General features: G+C 39.8%; 2 protein-coding genes across 4 annotated transcripts in view; one reads left to right on the top strand and one right to left on the bottom strand.

Moving 5' to 3' along the window:
• Positions 1-394: 394 nt before the first annotated feature.
• Positions 395-15,670, bottom strand: part of LOC144956685 (uncharacterized) — a 21,465-nt gene continuing 6,189 nt past the window's right edge. The window contains exon 2 of one of the 3 annotated variants that reach the window (XM_078887342.1): positions 395-2,731. In XM_078887342.1, coding sequence (XP_078743468.1) covers positions 1,519-2,628 — 1,110 coding nt within the window. In that variant the 5' untranslated portion in view covers positions 2,629-2,731 and the 3' untranslated portion in view covers positions 395-1,518. The remainder of the gene's footprint in view (positions 2,732-15,670) is intronic. The other 2 variants (XM_078887343.1, XM_078887340.1) reach the window with 2 other exon arrangements.
• LOC144956387 (uncharacterized) lies at positions 3,892-4,752 on the top strand. Its single transcript, XM_078886884.1, has one exon. It carries the CDS (start codon positions 3,892-3,894, stop codon positions 4,750-4,752), a length of 861 nt encoding a protein of 286 aa, XP_078743010.1.

Below are 15,670 nucleotides of genomic sequence, written 5' to 3'. Positions count from 1 at the left end.
GGAGAAAGAGAGAGAGAGAGATCCCTGAGATTGGATTGCTCACGCAATGTTTATAATAAAAAAAAAGAAGATATTTATATATAAATGAGTTGCTTTTTATTTTTTTTGATATATATAAATAGCTGTAAATTTGATGTATGTTTATTTATTTATTTATTTTTGTTTTGTTTTGTCGTTTTAATTATTTTTTTGGTTTTGTTTAGTTTCTTTCTGTTCTTGTTTTTTTTTCTTTTCTTTTTTGTTTTGTTTTGTTGTCCATTCTTGAATATTTCACATTTTTTATTTTGATATGTTTGTACTAATGTGTAAATATTTTTTTTTTTAATATAAAAAAATTGAGCTTTTATATAGCTCAATATCCACGAAACGTGTTCAAAGCGCTTTACAAGGGGTCCCTGTCCAGCAGCAACATTTAACATTTAGGACAAGACATGACACATGTAAGGCGACATTATAATTTTTTCGGACAGAGACAACACTCTTAACGGCCAGGTACTCATTTTACACCTGAGTAAGGTGAGAGAATGTGAGTAAATAGCCTTTTTCAAGGACTCAACTATGCGCCGAGCGAGGCTTGAGCCCAGGACCTTCCGATCTGAAAGCAAGTGTCATACCACAAGACCACATAGCCGCACCGAAGACCACATAGCCGCACAGAAGGTAGGTATATATAATACATATCTGCCAACCCTTTCACTTTTGGTGGAATCATTCCTATTTTCATTCTTCCTTTTCTACAATTCGATACAGAAGTATTCATTGTTAAGTAGTTATTTTTTTGTCTCAAATTCTTATTTTCTGACGTTCTGATTCAACTTTTGGAATATGAATGGTTGGCAGGTCTGATAGATATTACATTGGAATACTGATACAAAAGTCTACACTATCAGAAAGTGGCATTTATTTCTCTTTCAAGTTCGATGAATTAGTGAAAAATGTGTAAGTGCATGACATAATCAGTCGGAAGGTGAAAATTTTGGATTTGAAAGAATATGCTCACCAGAGCATTTTAATCTTTATTCGAAGTAAATCGGGGGATTTTTCATGAAGTATAATGTTTTTGTTTATTCATCTTAACAACGCCACTACCACATTATCTCATTCGTCTGTAGTGTTTCATTCATCCTGTTTTGTTGTTAAAGGGGAAACCTGAAAATCCATTTTATCTGTTTAGGTATATTAAATTGAAGCTTACATTCAATTTCACATTGTTAGTCATAACAGTCAACACTTTTAGAACATACCTGTACACAGCGTTCGTCCCAGTATCTAACTTTCTAGTTCATGGGTCAGTTTTTTAATCACATGATATTATTATTGTTTCTCCACAATTGTTCTGATTGACTGTATCCTTTCATTTCATGGGAGATGATATAGAAAAATGGTTTTGTTATATATGGCCACCATTCAAATTTATGTCCTTTATTTTCCATTGAATGCATCCAGCTTTCTTCTCACATAATGTTAAGATTATTACATAGATAAAATTATTGTTCAACTTTTAAAAAAATGTACTTATTAATTCTTACACTTTTTAAATGAACTCGCAAAAGCAGTTCTAAAACGCGTAGAAATGTGATAGTAGAAAAATATATTAATCGAACAGTTGATTGTATCGAAGAAAAAGCGCACAGAAAAACCAAGTCTGAACAAATTCTTGTTGACTCCAGTAAAATTGGTTCCAGGAAAAATAGTGATCAGAATGCTGGGCAAAAACCCCATTAAAAAGCAAAATAGAAATATACTTGTAGTGGCACTAATGAATTTTATCAACTCGATATCTTTCGACCCTAATGGTTGTTTGGTAGAATTTGAAGTCTCGTCTTCTTTGGTGTTCCCACTTGTATCATTGGAGTGCTGTTGTCGCCATTTTTTGACTTCGATCAGTTTTTTCCCCAGAAGCACTGTGGTGATAGATACAGTGATCACAGCTACAATTGGTAGAACCTGATTGGTGATAATTTGTTGAAATATAAGTGCGTCATCTGAGGCTTGTGTGTCTCTTATGAAGGCAAATGTTGTGTTGAAGACAGGATGGAAAACCCATACCATTGTAGTGTAATATATAAAACTAAGCTGGAATGGTAAAAAGAACGAGCAGATACATGCGATCACTACGATTGTGACACGGGGGGTGATCATCGTTTTGACCTTTAAAGGAAAAATAACACAGAGACATCTGATCAAAGATATATAGACTGTAATCCATGCGCTAATCTGCTGAAATGCGATGTGTGTATACAAACCATTTGTTGAATATGCAGTGCACGTGAGGTGTAGTGGGAGACCGTGTGTGTATCTCACGACAAAGCAGCAACAGTTTGGTATCAACGCTAGAGCGCTGAGAAGATCACTGGCAGACAACGTAACAAACGCAATATTCGTGCTGTCGTTTCGAACTCCTTGCTCCAAAAATACCCGGATGTTGATTACATTGGTCACGACTCCTGCAGTGGACAAAACCAACATTGTGAAGTAGAGTGACTGTCTCAAGATATTTTGTAAATAGTCACTCACAAGGGGCTTGTATTGAGGTCCTCCATAATCAATTGGGAAACCCGTTGCGAGATCCGAGATTTCTGTTATGTTCATCATTGTGTGTGTTGAAATAGTAGCTCGTCTATTCATGAATCAATAGGGTAGAGGTTCAATCAATCACGTATCGAGATTGTCTAATATCTTAGTATGATTCTTTAATGTATTATAAACCTATGTCCATTTACATTCTTGTCTTGTACCAAAAAGAAAAAAAAGAATTGATAAAAAAAAACCCCATTCCCTTTATTCATATCCAAGGGGAAATTTGTCTTTAGCGTCTATTCCAAGGGAAGACTGGAATAACCCAGGAGTCAGCCGCAGCGGACATGACATCGGACTATTGAATCCTATTAACATAATACGGAAAGCAGCAACACGACAACCTAAGCATGCAGAAATAGCCATTAGACACATTATCCCCAAAACCGACAACACAACACACACACACGCGAAATAACTGGGAATTTAAAAATGTAGCCAGAATACTTGTCCTTCAAATATCAATTCATTTAATGACCCTCATCGTGGCAAAAACTCTCAAACCTGGGACCACGTGAAGTCCAGGTCTGAGAGTTTTTGCCAAGATGAGAGTCATTTAAATCAATCAATATTTGAAGGATGAGTGTTCTGGCCAACATTTTTAATATGAGTTTTTCCCCGAGTACGGCAGTTCATTCTCAAATAATACTGAACATTCATTTTTTAAGTCTATGAAGGGAATTGGCTTTGAGCATTCTCTGGAAGATGAGAAATGAACAATAATTGAAATACTGAGGGTCTATCATAAAACCATGTACAGCAGTAACACTTGTAAATGTGTCGAAAAAAAGTGTGGATGAAATTTGAAATATCATCTTTATCTTCAATGTTTAAACCATTTCAAATTATTTCTGAACAATTAAAACATGGAATTTGTGACACACCTTCACACGTGCTCGGACAAACATAGTTGTTTGTTTATAAACAATAACGTGAATGAAATCGACATTTTTCTGATCATTGTTATTGTTCTATCATACCGCCAAATGGGTGTGACTAGTTGTCACAAGATTTTCTCGAGAATAATATTATATAAACGTTTAAGTTTACACATAGATTTGTGTGTTGATTTTATTCATCAAGCGGTAGAATAGTGTGTATTTTACTTAGACTCATACCATCGAAAGTAAAACCGGTGCAGTTTACCAATCACTGCCATTGTTTACAGCATGACTGTCCGAGAGGCGTGGTTTACTAGGTGTCCATTGAATGGATGCGCCTGATTCTGTTTCTTAATTCCCCTTTTTGCCTTTTCAAAACGATGCAACATCTTTAAACAATCTATCATTCCATCACAACTCGTCAGCCTCCGGAATGTATGCCGATGATACTAAAGTATACAGAAAGGTAAACAATCTAGAAAATAGAGACAGTCTTCAGTTAGATATTGACAATCTAGTCAACTGGGCAGACGATTGGCAACTGAAGTTCAACGCTGGAAAATGCACAGTGCTACATCTTGGAACGAAAAACAAAATCTTTCACTACGATATGAGACAGCATCACTGTAGCGACAGAACAGCTCTGAATAAGTCAAAACTTGAGAAAGATTTGGGAGTACATGTTGATACTAAATTAAAATTCTCAAAGCATATAGAAACACAAGTTAATAAGGCAAACAGAATCCTTGGACTCATCAGAAGATCTTTTACCTATTTAGATGCAGCAACTATGAAAATACTATTTACTGCATTAGTCAGACCCCATCTCGAGTTCAGCAACTCAGTATGGTCACCACAATTTGAGAAAGATAAGAAACTTATTGAAGGCGTGCTTCGCAGAGCAACAAAAGTAATTCCTGGGTTGAAAGATAAGCAATATGAGGATAGACTGAAACGTATTGAAATTCCAAGCATGACATACAGACGAGTACGAGGTGATATGATTGAAACATACAAGTTTACACACAGTTTGTATCAAGTCGAGAGTAAACTTTTCGTGTTTGCAAACAATGGAACCAGAGGTCATAATTACAAGCTGCATAAACCAAGGTGTAACACATCGCTTAGGCAACACTACTTTAATCAACGTGTGATCGACCGCTGGAACAGTCTCCCTGAAACGGTGACCAATGCTCCAAGTGTCAACGCCTTCAAAAATAGCTTAGATAGCCACTTAGCAGATTACATGTTTAGCATAGTTGAACCGCCCATTAAGATCCCATCAAAGGGTTAGACGTATATACAGGTCAAAAGATCTGTTAGGGTTAGGGCCTTCAATTTATCAAAAAGTTTATATATTATAGATACAGGTCAAAAGATCTGTTAGGGCTTTTTATTGACTTTTATCTCGATGAACTGAATGCCAAGATCAGCAAAGGCACAAAACGCCTAATACGCTGGAAAACTATACTATACTATACTATACTAAAAGGGTAGCCAGAACATTTCGATATAAAATCAAAGTCTTTTATTTTTTATCTGGCTAAACAATAGGATTCAATAGTCTGATCTCACGTCCGCCCAGCAACCAGCAGCTTGGTTCTAAACAAAGAAAATCGGTACATTTTATTCTTCTAGAACATTTTCACATGTCATGTGATCAGAATGTATTAGTTTAGAACCAGTTACTAAATTACTAAGCGTCATTACGAGGGAAGTGACGTCACAACGGTTGAATCCTATTAAGGAGCAGGTATCCATATAATATAAAGATCTGAACAAGTGTGTATGAAAGGTGCCAGACAAAGAACGAATAATACAAGATAAAAAAAAACATCCCAAAAATCAGTCGACCTCGACTGGGAGGGAATGGAAACTAGTGCGGGGCGGTCCTTGGCAAGCTTAAGGACCACGGTCCTACGGTCCTTGGGAAATGAAGACCGCAAGGACCGGTCTCTAGACCGGTCCGTTCATTCTTGAACCGTTAAAGACCGCTACACGATGAAAACCGTGGCCTACAGGAGTAAAACACACGGAGTAGTCACACTCATTTCAAATTGTAACCTAATTAGAGAAGAGGGGTGATGCCTTCTTTATTTGCTCACCGTACTTCATTGTTACTTCGATAATTTAATAAAATTTGAAATTTATCCCCATTAACGGAGATAATGGCATCGCCCAAGGCGTTGATCGAGTTGTTCGTGGCGTTGATACACACACGCAACTCCTACCCCCCCCCCCCCCCTCCCCCCCCCCCCACACACACACATTAGAGGGCAGCGAGCATTGAAGAGTAAGAGAGAGACGTGAAGTTATAATAAGAGGGGGTGGATGAGGTGATAAGAGGGGTCGATGGTGACTTTTCGCCAGATCTAACAAACTCAGCTACCCATTCATTGCTGAGTAGACATGGATTCAGAAAAAAATCGACTGCACCCGGGATCGATCTCTGGCCCTTTGCGTATAAAGAGAGTGCTCTATCAACTGAGCTATCGGGGTCCCCAAATATTCTATTGGACCTTTTAAAAATACAGACGTTATAACTGTTTTTTTTTGGACGGAAGAAACTAATGAAACTCATATTACTTGATTAGTTAAAACACCAAACGAAATTTTAATATTATTGTATTATTTTAAATGACAACAATGCGATAGAAAGGAGTGGCGACAAGAGATGGACAAAAGAAAACAAAAAATCAGACTTGCAACTTGCTAGGTTCGACACACACACACACACACACACACACACACACACACATCTTTAGTAGTCACATACATTTCAAACAATAACCCATTAGAGAAGAGGGGTCATGCCTTCATCATAGATCATTGTCATTGCGATCATTATGGTGTAGTAAATTTTGAAATTTACCCCGTATGAATGGAATCGTCCAAGGCGTGCGCCTCCTGTTCCCCCCATCTCACACACGAAAGGGCGGTTTGCGGAGTGGAGGGAGGTGGTCGTCTGCCTCTATGGTCGTCTGTGTCGTTTAGTGTATGGCAAAGGGGGGTGGGTGCGATTAATTAAGTGGGATGGGTGGTGATTGGTGGAAGATAGGCAAAGGACCGAGGCAACGAATCGCTGGGGAAGTAGTATGGCGCGAGACCGTTGAAAGGTGATAAGAAGTGAGGACCGCCGGCGGTCTTCCTCTTTGGGACTGGACCACGGTTCACAGCTAAAAGACCGTGGGACCGGTCCTCGGTCCGGTCCTCAGCGCGGCACTAATGGAAACACACCATACGGTACAGTGGAAACCTGATATAACAGGGATGGTGGGACCAGGGCAAAAGTCCTGTTATAGCCGATCCCTGTTACATCAGAAATACAAGGGAAATAAGCACATAATTGACTTTTTCAAGTGATCTAATACATCGATTACCTCCCTTGCCAAAAAAAAAAAAACTACATGCGACGGGGATTGTGCTCAATGTAAATTATACTACATGTATAGGTCTAGATATAACTTTTTTTTTTCTTCTTTTTTACCTTTCTAAAATTTAGCAGTTTTCCTTCTTGATTGTTCCCGTGTGAAAAGGTATTGTCCCTGTTATAGCCGATTTGTGAGGCCATGCTATAACCAATAATTTTTAATAGAGACAAAGAGAGGTACATTACGGGGATTTGAAAAATCACTGTTATACCCGGGCCTGTTATAAATGGTTTCCACTGTATATCCAACAGGGATTGGGTGGCTGGGTGTGTTAGTTCAAACGGAAAGTTTCACTATATAAACCCTGGATAAACTCCTAAAATGGCTTTGACTTACTATTATTACTTAATATCATTATATCCCAGTAGAATACCTGTCGAATCTTACGAATTTTTCGTATTTTAAAAATGAATTTTAGACAAATTCCATGGCCAATTACGAAAATACGATATTTTATTGGAAAATTACGAGTTTTTAATTCTCAGTAATACTTTAATAATAATAAATAATAATAATAATAATAATAATAATAATAATAATAATAATAACTACTTTTGCTAGAGAGCTGCGCCGGTGGTACCAATACTTAGCTTCTTTAACTTTTACAATCATTCGGTTGGACAGAAAAATATAAAAAAAACTTACCGCTTACCGTCAAAAGTAGTTTAGATTTGAAGATGCATTTGCTTTCTATCAAAAAACATTCGGTACTAGACAATCATTGATGAGTTTAAAAAGTTGTGTTTGAAATTATATCGTAAATTTTTCATGATTCATTCCTCGCGAAATCGTGTGGGTTTACGTCTGTTTCAATGGCGCCGCCGCAAAAAAAAAAAAAAAAAAACAGGCTTAAAAAAAAAATTATTGAGAAAAAGATTACGGAAAATGTGTCACTAGATAGTAGTGCCGCGCTGAGGACCGGACCGAGGACCGGTCCCACGGTCTTTTAGCTGTGAACCGTGGTCCAGTCCCAAAGAGGAAGACCGCCGGCGGTCCTCACTTCTTATCACCTTTCAACGGTCTCGCGCCATACTACTTCCCCAGCGATTCGTTGCCTCGGTCCTTTGCCTATCTTCCACCAATCACCACCCATCCCACTTAATTAATCGCACCCACCCCCCTTTGCCATACACTAAACGACACAGACGACCATAGAGGCAGACGACCACCTCCCTCCACTCCGCAAACCGCCCTTTCGTGTGTGAGATGGGGGAACAGGAGGCGCACGCCTTGGACGATTCCATTATACGGGGTAAATTTCAAAATTTACTACACCATAATGATCGCAATGACAATGATCTATGATGAAGGCATGACCCCTCTTCTCTAATGGGTTATTGTTTGAAATGTATGTGACTACTAAAGATGTGTGTGTGTGTGTGTGTGTGTGTGTGTGTGTGTGTGTGTCGAACCTAGCAAGTTGCAAGTCTGATTTTTTGTTTTCTTTTGTCCATCTCTTGTCGCCACTCCTTTCTATCGCATTGTTGTCATTTAAAATAATACAATAATATTAAAATTTCGTTTGGTGTTTTAACTAATCAAGTAATATGAGTTTCATTAGTTTCTTCCGTCCAAAAAAAAACAGTTATAACGTCTGTATTTTTAAAAGGTCCAATAGAATATTTGGGGACCCCGATAGCTCAGTTGATAGAGCACTCTCTTTATACGCAAAGGGCCAGAGATCGATCCCGGGTGCAGTCGATTTTTTTCTGAATCCCTGTCTACTCAGCAATGAATGGGTAGCTGAGTTTGTTAGATCTGGCGAAAAGTCACCATCGACCCCTCTTATCACCTCATCCACCCCCTCTTATTATAACTTCACGTCTCTCTCTTACTCTTCAATGCTCGCTGCCCTCTAATGTGTGTGTGTGGGGGGGGGGGGGGGGGGGGGGGGGGGTAGGAGTTGCGTGTGTGTATCAACGCCACGAACAACTCGATCAACGCCTTGGGCGATGCCATTATCTCCGTTAATGGGGATAAATTTCAAATTTTATTAAATTATCGAAGTAACAATGAAGTACGGTGAGCAAATAAAGAAGGCATCACCCCTCTTCTCTAATTAGGTTACAATTTGAAATGAGTGTGACTACTCCGTGTGTTTTACTCCTGTAGGCCACGGTTTTCATCGTGTAGCGGTCTTTAACGGTTCAAGAATGAACGGACCGGTCTAGAGACCGGTCCTTGCGGTCTTCATTTCCCAAGGACCGTAGGACCGTGGTCCTTAAGCTTGCCAAGGACCGCCCCGCACTACTAGATAGGTATGCAATTTGGTGCATAAGTGCAGTAAAAATTGGTGCTCAAAATTAGGTCGTAGCGGATGCGAGACTCCATGTGTGTATGTATTTGTGTGTGTGTGTGTGTGTGTGTGTGTGTGTGAGTGAGTGTGTGTGTCTCTTTTTTTTTTTTTTTGGGAGTGCCTACGTACACAGTAACGGGGATCTAGCCTCAGGATCTACGTACACGTTAAACTGGTTTACCGTTGCAACAAAGCAATAGATGGTCCTCGCTGTCCTGACCACGCGCGCTCGTGTGTGTGTGTGTGTGGGTGTGTTATTTATAAAAAAAAAATCAAAACAATTTTAACCATTAATGGCGAGATTCCATCTTACACTCCCCAAACTCCAGATCTTAGTCTTAATGTTATCATTAAAAGATAATCTTTGCGATTTATAGTTTAATTAAAGCCCGAGTCGAAATATTATACTCTTACTGCTCTATTTGTGGAAACGATTTATTCTGCATAAGCAATCTGGAGAAAAAAAATCAGTGTCACTGTCTGGGTGGGGATCCTAACCTCCCATAGTGGGCAGGGAGGTACATACTGTGTCTATCTATTTTCCAACATGCTTTCTGTCTTTGTCTTGGAATGAGATTACTTGGCCCTGTTCGGAGTCCTGGCTGGAAGGGAAACAGTCGAATGCATAGTTCTTGTTTTGGGAGATGATATTTTTTTCCTTGTAAATCATCACTCTGTTATCATTATATTTATTTTTAATGTATAATGTAAGCATTTGAGTGTATTCCTCTTTGTTGGATTTTGTGCTTGTGTCCGGATGAGACTTATAGGTGATCTCAAACTAAGTACATTGGTGGTGTGCTCTTGGAATCTACATCTGATCCCTATTTGTTCCTAGTTCCCCTTTTGTCTTACGTTTTCTTGGGTGCTTTAATTGTAATTCCAGAACTTTTTACTATCCCATTTTCTTCCTTTTTACTGGCGCTGATATAACCTAAATTTGTTGCAAGCGCTGTAAAACCCTTAAAAACAACAAACAAACAACAGTGTCACTGTAAGAGGTTAAAATTTCACGAAGTACGCACCGTGAAGCACATCTGTAACTGTAACACTCCTTTGATCTACGTTATCAGGCAACCCATTGTTTCTTTCATCTTTTCCCATTCCCCCTTACTATCCCCTCATCCCCCCCCCCCCGCCCATCTCTCTCTCTCCCTCTCCCTCTCTCTCCCTCTCTCTCTCTCTCTCTCTCTCTCTCTCTCTCTCTCTTGTCATAGTTATCCCTTCCCCTTCCCATCTCATTGTAATAATATGAAAACGTTCTGCTGTTTGCAAATACAAGTATGATTGATTCTTTTCTCTCTCACTAGGCTAGGATTAAAAACCAAGACTTCGGGTAAGAAGTAGTGCCGCGCTGAGGACCGGTCCCAAGAACCGGTCCCACGGTTCATTAGCTGGGACCGGAGGACCGGTCCCAAGGTGAAAAACCGATGGCGGCTCACTTCTTATCTTTCTATTTCAACGGTCCAAGCGATTCTAGTTTCTTTACTGTCTTTTCTCGGTCATTTTCTCGGTTCTTTTGCCTAGGTCGTTCGCCTAACCACCCATCCCACTTAATTAATCGCACCAACCCCCTCTTGCACATACGCCCTCTTGTGTGTGTGGTGGGGTAAGAGGGGCCGCGAGACGCCTTGGGCGATTCCATTACTCGGGATAAATTTCCTAATTTACTACACACTAATGATCGCAATGACAATGATCTATTTTGACGACATCACCCCTCTTCTCTAATGGGTTATTCTTTGAAATGAATGTGACTACTATAAGATGTGTGTTTGTTTGTATGTGTGTGTTCGTGTGTGTGTTTCGAACCTAGCTGGTCCGATTTTTTTTCTTTTGGCTATCTGTTGTCACCACTCCTTTCTATCGCATTGTTGTCATTTGATGATACAATAATATTTTTATTTCGTTTGGTGTTTTAGCATCCGGGTCACCAAAAGGTCACCGATGCTTTAGGTTTTGAGAAGTCAGGTCATCGAGTATTGAGAAGGTACCGACCTCGACTTAGGTCTCGATGCTTTTCTCGTCTCGAGAATCTTGGTCATCGATGCTTCCCGAGTCCCGAGTCTCGAGACTATACTGCGCGAGCGACGCACACGTTACTATTACAATGTGTACTGTCTGCATTGTTCACCCCTCTCTCGCACACAATCCATCCATTGCCTTCGTCGGCGATGAGTGGCGATGACTTGAGCGAAGCTCGAGACTTTTTTGCGTCTCGATGCTTTTTTGAGTCTCGAGACTCAAAAAAGTCTCGAGCATCGCTCAAGTCATCGTGCTTTCATTCAATACCTAGTCATTGGTATTGGGTATTGACGTTATATCATATTTTAAACAGCTAACAAAACACAAACGTCGTAAATAGATCAAAATGGTTATAGGTATCAATGTTTTATTATTATACAAAGTGAATTTATTTAATGTATTTTAAGTTTTAATTCAAAAAAGTCACCCAAAGCTCAGTTGAAGTGCTTTTTCTCGGGAATTCCCGACTTTTCCTTGGTCATCGAGTTCGGGAAGTTTTGAGTGTTGGTGGCCGATGACTTGAGGTATCATCGAGACTTCCGCTCGACACTAGTTTTAACTAATCAAATGATACAAGTTTCACATACCATAGCTTTCTTCAAAAATAACAATTATAAGGTCTGTATTTTTAAAAACCACCATTAGATTATTTGGGGGGCCCGATAGCTCAGTTGATAGAGCACTCTCTTTACACGCAAGGGGCCAGAGATTGATCCCGGGTGCAGTCGAGCTTTTTCTTCTTCCGATCTGTCTATTCAGCAGTGTATGGGTAACTGGGTTTGTTAGATCTGGCGAAAAGTACTTTGGGATAGACAGCGTCCTATCCAAAGATAGAATATTTTTTTTATTAAAAAAGAAACAAAAAACGTGAGCTTTTATATAGCGCAATATCCACTAAATGTGCACAAAGCGCTTTACAACGGGTCCCTGACTAATAGCAACATGTAACATGTAGAACGAGACATGACGCCTGTTAGGCGATGTTACAATTTTTTTTACGACAGAGACAACAATGTTTACGACCAGGTACTCATTTTACACCTGAGTACGGTGATAGGATGTGAGTTAAGAGTCTTTCAAGGACTAAACTAGGCGCCGAGCGAAGCTCGAACCCAGGACCTTCCGATCCGAAAGCGAGTGTCATACCACAAGACCACATAGCCGCACGAAAAGAGAAAAAAGGAATGGAGACAACAACAACCGCCCCCCCCCCCCAAAAAAAAAATAATTGAAAAAATAAAAACAAACTCTTCCCACTTCCCATACTTTTGGTCCAGCATGTCACAGACACAAAATATTAACAATCCCTTTTCCTTTCACTCCCTAACATTGACCCGACCCGCTTCTTCAATCTTCGCAGACACACACACACACACACACACACACACACACACACACACACACACAAACACATGCTTAATGGATAGTGTTATAGCACTATTTTCATGTTTTGAGGCAACACGCCTTCTCCGCTCTCATTTACACTTAGCGGTTCTACAGCCATCTACTGCAGGACCGGTTCCTATCGTATGACGGTCCCAAGGACGCCTTGTGATTGGCCAATGTCGAAAAAGAACCGGTTCATTGACGGTCCCACGATCCTTGTGAATGGCCAATGTCGAAAAAGAACCGGTTCGAACCGGTCCTTGCGGTTCACATTTCCCAGGGACAGTAGAACCGGCGGTCCTCAACATGCTTGGGACCGCTCCTCATGAAAGGACGCTAGTCTGTCAAAGATTACTTTCATCAGCGAACTGGTACTCATTTGCACCTGGGTATAGTGAGGTGATTCCAAGAAAAAACATTTTCGGATAAGATCGGAAATCACCATAGTCTATGGATTTGACCCTTGAGCAATCTTTGGGTCATTAAAGGATGCACCCAATATTATTTTCTCTTTCCGCTTGTCTTTTGTTCTACGTAGTAAAGCACAGAAATGTGCAACCTCCATTTCATCCATTTAATAATAATACAGCTTTATTGAGAGAGAGTTCGACAAATGGATGATGCCAAGTCTGCATAGATAGATCATCATCAAGCCCTACTGCAACCTCCTCGTGGTGTCGAACGGTAACAGGTCAAGCTGGCTAACTGCAGAGGGCAACAAGAATAGGCAATGGCAAACCATTCTTGTAACTTTGCCGAGTTAACTGCATGAATAAGTCCAAAAAGTTAAACGGTGACAGCGTAAAGGGGAGCACGTTTTCACGGAAGACTGCTGCCTCGCTCGGTTGGGAGCGTGATGTTCGTCAGGTCACACTGAACCGTCAGCCAGTTACTAGGCGAAATAAATTTAACAAATGTGACAAAACCAAAATTGGAACATGGAATGTCAGGACCTGTGCCCAAAAAGGAAAACTAAACAACATTCTAAAAGAAATGAAACGGCTCAAAATAAATATTCTTGGCCTGGCAGAGATGAGATGGAAAGAGCAGGGAACCATGTCAAAACAAGAAAACAACACGACATATACGATCATATGGAGTGGTGGAACCCTCTTCCAAAAAGGAGTAGGGATGATCTTAGACCAACAATCAACCAAATTTTACAAAGGGCACGTAGCAATCTCAGACAGAGTTTTGCTGGTTAAGCTAAGAGGACCTGTAGTTGACACCAATATTATTCAAGTTTATGCACCAACAGAAGAGGCGACAGATGCAGATATGACAGAGTTTTACCATTCACTAGACAAAGCAAAACGAATGTGTAAATCACAAGAAGTCCTTATGGTAATGGGGAACCTAAATGCTAAGATTGGCAGAGGCAGAGATGGTGACATAATCGGAACACATGGACTCGAAGACAGAAATGAACGAAGAAACATCTGGGCAAATTGGTGTAGAACAAATAAATTAATGATTTCAAACACCTGGTTTCAACAACACCCAAGAAGAACCTGGACATGGCAATCACAAGGGGACAGAGCAAGGAACCAGATAGCCTTTATAGCAGTATCATCAAGATTCAGAAATGGCATATTAAATTGCAAAACCTACCCAGGCGCCGATGTAGACAGTGACCATGTCCCAGTTGTTTGTACAGTAAGGATAAAGTTTAAAGCTATTAAGAGAACAGCTGGTAGAATAAAGAGGGATTACATGTTATGCAAAGACAATGGCATACAAACAAAAATGAGAGAAGAATTTGAAAGTGCACTCATGATACAAAGCCATAGTGAACCTGATAACGAAAAATGTGAAAAACAATTTGATATATTATTCCAAAAGTGTGTCAAAGCAACTGCAGAAAAGCATTTACCAATAGCTCAAATAAACAACAAAAAGGAATGGATGACAAATGAAATTCTAAACCTATTTGAAGAAAGACGAAAATGCAACAGAGGGTCTGCAGAATACCAAACATTGAACAACCACATTAAATCCAAATGCATCGAGGCACACGAGAACTATCTAGACTGGAAATGCTGCGAAATCGAAAGAGAATACAAACCCAACCCCCAACAAGCTCACCAAAGAATAAAAGAACTATCAGGGAAAAGGAAAAGCAAAGCAGCAGGAAGTTGTATCCAGAACAAACAAGGGGAACTGCTATTTGAAGAACAACATATAGAAAGCCGATGGGTAGGATACATAGGCGAACTGTACAATGATCCAAATAGAAATGAACCACCACTGAAATTCAAAGAACCATTAAGCGGACCAAAAATCACCAAAAGTGAAATTGAACATGCCATGGAACGAATGAGGGATGGAAAGCAACAGGCCCTGATGAAATATCTGTAGAGGTATTAAAAAGCCTAGGAGATCTAGCAATTGATGAACTTCACATATTATTCAACAATATATACAACACTGGGAAAATTCCAGAAGATCTCTGTAACTCTATTTTCATAGCAATACCAAAGAAAGCAGGTGCAGTCAGATGCGAAAATGTTAGAACTATAAGTTTAATAAGCCACATCAACAAAATACTGTTGCGTATAATTATCAACAGGCTAAGGAATAAGATTAACCCCGAAATCGCAGAAGAACAATATGGATTCCAACCTGACAGAGGGATAAGGAACGCAATATACCTCCTCCGTGTTTTAAGTGAAAGAGCTATACAGGTTCAGACCCCACTATACCTCTGTTTTGTCGACTACAAAAAAGCTTTTGATAGAGTACGCCACGAAGAAATACTAAAACAACTGCACTCCATTGGCGCTGATGAGAAAGACCTCAGACTCATGCAAACATTATACTACACCCAGCAGGCATCTATCAAAATCGGAAACTCTACAGGAAATTCCATTCCTATTAAGAAAGGAGTCCGTCAAGGGTGTGTTGCCTCACCAGATCTGTTTAATCTATACCAAGAAACAATCATGAGGGGCATAACTAATATGGAGGGAATAAAAGTAGGAGGTCACAACATAAATAATATAAGATACGCAGACGATACGGCACTCGTTGCAACATCAGAAATCCAACTTCAAAAGATTGCTGACAAAGTGGTA

This window comes from Berghia stephanieae, chromosome 11 (genome assembly GCF_034508935.2).
Source record: "Berghia stephanieae isolate SIO BIC M18660-M18661 chromosome 11, UCSD_Bste_1.3, whole genome shotgun sequence".
In the NCBI taxonomy this organism is placed as follows: Eukaryota; Metazoa; Mollusca; class Gastropoda; order Nudibranchia; family Aeolidiidae; genus Berghia; species Berghia stephanieae.
This window is presented reverse-complemented; position numbering and strand designations above follow the sequence as displayed.